We start from the raw sequence: 7,500 nt of genomic DNA, 5'->3' as shown, positions 1-7,500 counted from the left end.
GTGTGAACTCTTGAATATCTTTCTTGGATTTTAATGTATCTTCTGTGTGTGTGTGTGTGTGTGTGTGTGTGTGTGTGTGTGTCCTCAGGGGAAGAGGGCATGTCTGTGAAGTTGCGGTTTGAGTTCCCTGCACAGACCGGCATGGTACAGAGGAGTCGCTCCTTCACCGGCTACGGCTCGGTGAGCGGTAGACGCAGGTAACACACACACCCCGCACATTATAACACCTTTGTGTACTCAGGGCCAGATGTACGAACATTTGTGAACGTATCGTTATCAGCGTCATGGACAAACCGCAGATTGCGAACGCTGTCAGACCCAAGTTTCCGTCGTATTTATCAATCGTTCAATCCTTAGTGTAAACTGCGCCTTTCTCTGCCTTTCTCCGCCCAATTTACGAACGTCCACAACTGAATGGCAGAGCCTACATACAAGCGCAGTTGAATGAAGTTAACTGATGACAACATTAAAAAGAATCAAACGTTTAGCGATCATGAAATACATGATACGATGTCAAAAAGCAGAGAGATAATGAAGATCAGTGGTTCTACTCAAACTACTTGTGTACGTAGGCTATGGAAGATTGAAATCTAGCAAGTAGGAAAGTTTAAGTTAATGACGTGAAAGTGAAAGTATAATGTAACCTGCGTTGTGTTGAACCTGCGCGATTCAGCCCTGCACACGCCCGGACTCGAACCCGCGAACAGCAGCACCTCAAATCGGGAGGCGAGCGCGCTAACAATTGAGCCAATAGCCCAGGCTACTGGCTCGCATGCCAGCAGCACTCTTGAGGCGTCGGGGAGTGAGGTTTACCAACGTTCCACAAGCACAGCTAAGCTAGCTGGCATTCGTTACACTCACCCCCCTAAACCTCACTCCCAATCCGGGTCATGGCACCAATGTAACATGCGTTGTGTTGAACCTGCGCGATTCAGCCCTGCACACGCCCGGACTCGAACCCGCGAACAGCAGCACCTCGGATCGGGAGGCGAGCGCGCTAACAATTGAGCCAATAGCCCAGGCTACTGGCTCGCATGCCAGCAGCACTCTTGAGGCGTCGGGGAGTGAGGTTTACCAACGTTCCACAAGCACAGCTAAGCTAGCTGGCATTCGTTACACTCACCCCCCTAAACCTCACTCCCAATCCGGGTCATGGCACCAATGTAACATGCGTTGTGTTGAACCTGCGCGATTCAGCCCTGCACACGCCCGGACTCGAACCCGCGAACAGCAGCACCTCGGATCGGGAGGCGAGCGCGCTAACAATTGAGCCAATAGCCCAGGCTACTGGCTCGCATGCCAGCAGCACTATTGAGGCGTCGGGGAGTGAGGTTTACCAACGTTCCACAAGCACAGCTAAGCTAGCTGGCATCCGTTACACTAAGACATTCGAAAGGCCAACGAAAGTTAAGGTTGCTTTTGATAGTACTACTTAAAAAACTGGTCTTCTAAATGGCGATTCTGTTGTCTTTGAAAGGTTCTCTTATTGACGCATTGAACTGCAATTTGGATTAACACCTGCTTTTACAAGGCGGAAGTATTTAGGCGCAGAATAGACGTGCGCTTTCACGAGCAGTCTTTGTACATACTGCGGAATACATAATTAGGCGCTATTTACGCTTCCCCTCCCATCTCTTTACACTAAACTCCCACTTTCCGCTGGATCCTCCCATGAATGCATATGCATGACACGAAAAACGCAATGCGCCCTTTTCAACTCCCGCAACAGGCAGTTTGCGCTTTGACATCTTTGCAATGATTTTACACGCACGTTGCGAAACAAATACGCCTGAAGTGGGCGCAAAAGCGTTAGTACATCTGGCCCTCAGTGAGCAGCCCTCTTCCCATCACCCCACATCTACAGTGCATACTGTACGTATTCACAGTATTCTTTGCCATGTAGTTTGGACACAGATCATTTTGGATGAAGATGAACTCGTTTTCAAACAAAAACAAAATAATGTGGATGAGATCTCTCATCATGACCCTCATCATTACTATGTGACCATTTAATATAATGTGGATGAGATCTATTTGACTATTTAATATAATGTGGATGAGATCTATTTGACTATTTGACTACTTTATAGTCCCTATTGTAGCACCAATGATAGATAAGCAGCCTCATGTGAAGGGTGTGTCCTTTGAAGAACACAATACACAGTACGTAAGCCACCTCATAATCTAAAATGGTGTATGTTTCTGGATGACAACAACAGATCTCCTTAACTGTGTCAAATTGACCTTAGATTATCTACCCCAACTACGGAGAACTCAACAGGCCTCTTCTGTTATCTATAAACACAATGTGATCCTGATGCTGGCCAAGAAACAGAATGAACTTGGAGACTCTTGGAGTCCCCGAGGCTTTTGTAGATTAGCTTGTTATGGTTTGCATTCCCATTACAGGCCATGTAACAGCAAAGTGCAGAATGTCTATTGTAAGAGAAAGCCATTAAATATGTTTAAGCAATGCAAAAGCAAGCAAAGGAACCCCAACGGGCTCCAGGGTCAGGGATGCACATCTCAAACACACTGACAACCTGACTTTGCATGTGTTTTCTCTGCACTGCATGTTGCTTTGGATATAAGATCCTGCTGTATGACAATGTAAATGCCTTTGTGTTAATTTGCCTTAAGGTTGGCTCCATAGGGGAATGTGGGGGATATATATACTACAGCACACATAGTACAGGACAGAGAGGAATGCATGCGTGACTGTGTTGAGTGTGGGGATTAATCAACATTCATCTTGTGGAGAGACAGAGGAAGGGGGAGCAGAGAGAAAGACAGAGAGAGAGAGAGTTTGTGTGTAGAGAGGCAGGGTATGACCCTTCAGCATCACTTATGCAAGCCTTGCAGCTGCTAGTGTGAGTCCCCAGTGGGAACCACTACCCCACTGGACTGTGTCTTCAGGTTCACATAAACAATGTCACCCAGTCACGTTCCATAACATGAGCTCACTCCTCCACCCCCACTTCACCCCCACACTATACTCTACATCCTGCTTCAATCTGCTTGAGTCATGTTGATGATTTCATATGATTTCACAGCAAAACCTAAATTAGAAAGCAATACAACTAACTTTAAATATGAGGAGCTACGGTTTACATCAATGAAACATTGACTTATCTGAGGGAAGAAATAACATTATGATTACACTAGGAAATTTAAGCCAGGAACATAATGATCTACTCCTCCCACACAAACGTGATAAACAGAGAGGGGTCAAATGTTATACGATGATCTCAAGGTCAAAAATGTGGAATATGCTTCCTCTTCCAAGCTCAGGCTATTTCACCATTCAATTGTCTGTTATTTCCCTTAGTTGTTATGTTCATTTCAGTGAGACAAAGACTCAGTCAAATACTCTGTGATACTGTATAATTATGTTAAGAAGCCTTATAATGGCATATAGGGGATGTTAAATGACATCCAGTGTACAATTGAAATGGACTATTCCTCTAAAAAAGAATGAACACAAATGAACCCAATCAGCAGAATAAACACAAGGCTGAGACTGAGGAACAGGGTATGGTGAAGGTCAAGGTCAAAGTGAAGGTCAAGGTCATAGTAAAGATGATATTTAGCAGACGCTTCAATGGTTCATCTGCTCCTTTCCTACGCATGCTGTACTCTGCAGGGTCCACTCCGTGCGTAGCTCGCTCAGGACCAAAGCGCTGTCAGGGAAATCTCCCAGGATGACCAGCCGAATCAACAGCAACATCTGGGGTCAGCAGCCAGAGCAGGTGGACAAGATCTTCCAGGCCTTACGGAAAGGTCTAAAGTGAGTCTAATGACTCTACCATGCATAGTTTTTTTTTCTCGTTTTTGCCGTTTTAATGATCTGAAACAATGAGTCGAGTTTGTGCACTACTAAATTGAAGCTTGTATTCCACAGAGTCTCACACAGACACATTTATTGCTGTTATGGAACAAAGCAGTTATGTTTCTATTTTCAAAAACACACGCACGCACGCACACACACACACACACACACACACACACACACACACACCCGTCCTTCAACTGCAGCAGCATGGTGCGGTCTGCAGAGAGTTGTCATGGTAATTGAATTTGTTTCTGCGCTGTGCTTGTAGGGAGTACCTAGAGTGCCATCAGACCGAGCTGGACTTCCTGTCATCCCAGCAGAGGGATACTAAGAGGAACTCCAGATTGGTGAGCAGGCCCTCACAGAGCCATCAATTCTACATTTGTGTGTTGCAAAGAGTACTTTACTTATGTACTAGAGTACTTACTTTATGCACACATAGTTAGTTAATTTGTTATATAGATATTTGGTAACACTTTATTTGACAGTATCGACATAAGAGTGACATGACACTGTCATGACACATGAACCCTAACCCTAATCCTAACCCTAACCCTAACCCTAATCCTAACCCCAACTTGTTATGACAAAAGTGTCATGTCACTCTTATGTCATGTCACTCTTATGTCGATACTGTCACTAGATATTTAGACAGTCCGTTATTCATTTAGATTATCATCAGAAACCTAATCATCTTTGGGAGGCACTATAAACATTTATCACAAATACATCTTAAAACCATAGAAGTACATATCTGATAATGTAGACTACAGTTCGTTTCTTAAGAAGAAACGTCAAATAGCCTTTAACAAGCAAAAAATAGCAAGTCAAGCCATCAAGAACCTTGACCAAAACCCAATCTCAGCCCAAACCTTGCACAAATGCCAAGCATATCTCTTTACTCTAAACAGCATCTAACTCTTTCTAATCATAACCCTAAATCTCAGCCTGTATTTATTCCTTGGTGTCAGTACAATGAGAACAATGTCTGAACCCACAAAAATCGGTATGTGTAATAGCCTACCATGTGCACATTTGCATGTGTTCAAGACTTCACTTTGCTTATGCACTAGTTAATTGGCTTAAGAACATAGCAGCCATTTTTCCAATTTCCAGTCTAATGTTTTCTATTCCTGTCTCTTCAGGCTTTCCTGTATGATTTAGAGAAGGTAAGACACTGTTTTGAAGTCTTCTCGTTTCCTAAAACCTCAACCATTCATTGCAAACTCTTTGCCAGATAGAAAGGAGCTTCATTAAGGGCAATCATCTTCAATAAACTCTAGGATCTATTTGAGTAATTCTATACAAGAGAAGGCAAAACATGTTCTTAGGAACAAGATTTGAGGAACTCGATATTCTGGCCTGTGCAATGTTCATGATTCTTCCTTCACCTCAAATGTAATGTGGTTTGGATAGGTACACCCTGACCCTGCTGCTCTTAAAAAGCTCTGTGGTAGAAAATTCACACTTGTATTTAGCCATGTCTATATATAGCCATGTCAAGACAAACAATTTATCAGTGCTTCAAGAACGGCTCTTGATTTGACGTGAATGTCAAAAAGTGAGGATAAGCATGAGAAAGATTATTATTTTAAATTTCTTGTAATGAACCTTTTCCTCTGACAATGGCAGGAGATACGTGCTTTAGAGCGATATATTAGAAGACTGGAGTTCCACATCAGCAAGGTAACAATTTCCATGACAACCGGCCGGTGTCCATTTTCTTCCTGTCACTTGCCAGAACTCAATATTCTGAGTTTAAAGAGATAGTGTGTCATTACACTCAACCAAGGTGTTGAATTGAGAGAAGCTACACATACCAAGAGAAATAAGAACTATTCAGAAATACAAATCATAAAACGTCTCATGACTTTTAATAATATTTAATCTCTCATAACCCTAGAAAAGGATATTGTTTTCCCAAAGGAGCAGTGGCTATAATGCTGGGCCTTTCTGTGTCTAGGTTGAGGAGCTGTATGAGTCTTACTGCATCCAGTGGCGCTTGTGTAAGGGTGCCATGAACATGAAGCGGGCTTTCTCTCTCTCACCGTCCACTCGAGCCTCGAGAGAGAGCCTGATGGAGCTCAACCGTAGCCACCGAGTCAGTTTGGAGGTATACGGGTCACTGCCGTGATGGCCAGGCATGCATGCATGCGCGACTGTTTCCTGCCTAAAACACTAGCAGACCTCTCAAGGCAGATCTATAGACGTTAGCTTCCACAGGTCATGTTCTTCCACTCATTAATCTTCTGTCCTGCAACAAAAACAACACAACCATTAAAACTTGTAGAAGTGCAAAAGATGGCGCCGACAGGCCAGGGAAGGTCAAAGAAGTGCTACTGTTTGACTAAACAAGCGTCCACGTGAGGGATTCCAACACAATCTGGCTAAGGGTAGTTAGTGGTTAACTGAACCAGATGGTTCACATCCCAGCTAAGAGCAGGACCAAGACACACTTAGACAGAGATCATTCAGCTACCACAAATGAAATTTCTTTGGAGAAGGCATTTCAGCTTATGTTACATCACGGTCCTTTTAGGATAATGTCTCTTTGACAAAAATGCTTTTAAGGTCTGTGTAATTTGGTAACTTTGGGTTAACATTTAACATTTTTTGGGTTTCCATGTGCAACTTAAGCAAACAAACAACAAACAAATAAAAACGAATAAATAAAATGTAATAAAATGTAATAAAATGCTGAAAGATACTGTTCAGCCTTCATAGTTTGCCATAGAAGTTCCTGATCTGATGTAAGTATAAAAAAAGGGTTACTGATCTCCTCAGCGATAGGAAGAAATACATTCTCTTAACATATGCATGCCATGTAGAGACACTGATGAGCCAGGGCAGAAGTATGACTTTAAATAAATACCCAAACGTGTGAATGTAGACTAGAGTCTAACAGCACTTCAACACCATTGCTAATTAGCAGCTCACAGTGGGGAGAGAAGCAGGTGCAGTGTGTCATATTGTGCAACTGATTAAGATGTGATTTCCAGGACATGTGTGTAGTCGAAGGAGAGCTGGAGATTCTCCTGGGAGAACTGCAAATCAAAATGAAAGGTAATTCAACGTTCAGACATATTGCATGTTGCAATGACAAAGACAAACATTGCATTTGTTACTCATAAAAAACCCACCCCAAATCCCCTCCAACAGGACTGATTGGCTTTGCAAGACTCTGTCCAGGGGATCAGTATGAGGTAAGATCTATCCTCCTTCTCCTTATCTCGATCTAACTGAGAGTGGTTCTCATTATCAAAGATGGAACATTTTGTTTCAGTAAATGATGAATGAATGTTCCAGTAAAAACACTCTTCTAGACATTCTTTGGAATTCAAATATCAGTGTTACACTCTTGACTGTAGGCTTGGTTGATCATGGTTGATATTGCTTTGAGGATTTCTCAATTGTTCGTAAACACGTGACTCATTACATGAAATCCATTACGCAACAGTGTACATGCACTCACTCACTCACTCACTCACTCACTCACTCACACACACACACACACACACCTTCAAACACAGGTTTGCTCAGGGTGTCCTCCCATGCCGCCGTGTGTAGGTGGTGATCCGGCTGGGCCGGCAGCGCTGGAGGATACGGGGGCGAATCCAGGCAGACGACAGACAGCACTGGGATGAAGAGGAGATGATTTTCCTCCCACA

General features: G+C 43.2%; 1 protein-coding gene across 4 annotated transcripts in view; it reads left to right on the top strand.

Annotated features, from left to right (window-relative positions):
• Window positions 1–7,500, top strand: part of ripor3 (RIPOR family member 3) — a 29,904-nt gene that overhangs the window by 11,822 nt on the left and 10,582 nt on the right. For all 4 annotated transcript variants that reach the window (XM_042089241.1, XM_042089244.1, XM_042089243.1 and 1 more), the window contains 9 exons: window positions 89–197; window positions 3,644–3,787; window positions 4,101–4,179; window positions 4,978–5,001; window positions 5,465–5,518; window positions 5,796–5,945; window positions 6,832–6,895; window positions 6,992–7,035; window positions 7,400–7,500. The exon at window positions 7,400–7,500 is cut by the window's right edge and continues 25 nt beyond it. In XM_042089241.1, the coding sequence (XP_041945175.1) occupies window positions 100–197; window positions 3,644–3,787; window positions 4,101–4,179; window positions 4,978–5,001; window positions 5,465–5,518; window positions 5,796–5,945; window positions 6,832–6,895; window positions 6,992–7,035; window positions 7,400–7,500 (758 nt within the window). In that variant the 5' untranslated portion in view covers window positions 89–99. The remainder of the gene's footprint in view (window positions 1–88; window positions 198–3,643; window positions 3,788–4,100; window positions 4,180–4,977; window positions 5,002–5,464; window positions 5,519–5,795; window positions 5,946–6,831; window positions 6,896–6,991; window positions 7,036–7,399) is intronic.

The sequence above is a fragment of the Alosa sapidissima genome, chromosome 4 (assembly GCF_018492685.1).
Source record: "Alosa sapidissima isolate fAloSap1 chromosome 4, fAloSap1.pri, whole genome shotgun sequence".
In the NCBI taxonomy this organism is placed as follows: Eukaryota; Metazoa; Chordata; class Actinopteri; order Clupeiformes; family Clupeidae; genus Alosa; species Alosa sapidissima.
Note: the sequence above shows the minus strand (reverse complement) of the source record. Positions and strands in the feature narration are given on the sequence as shown.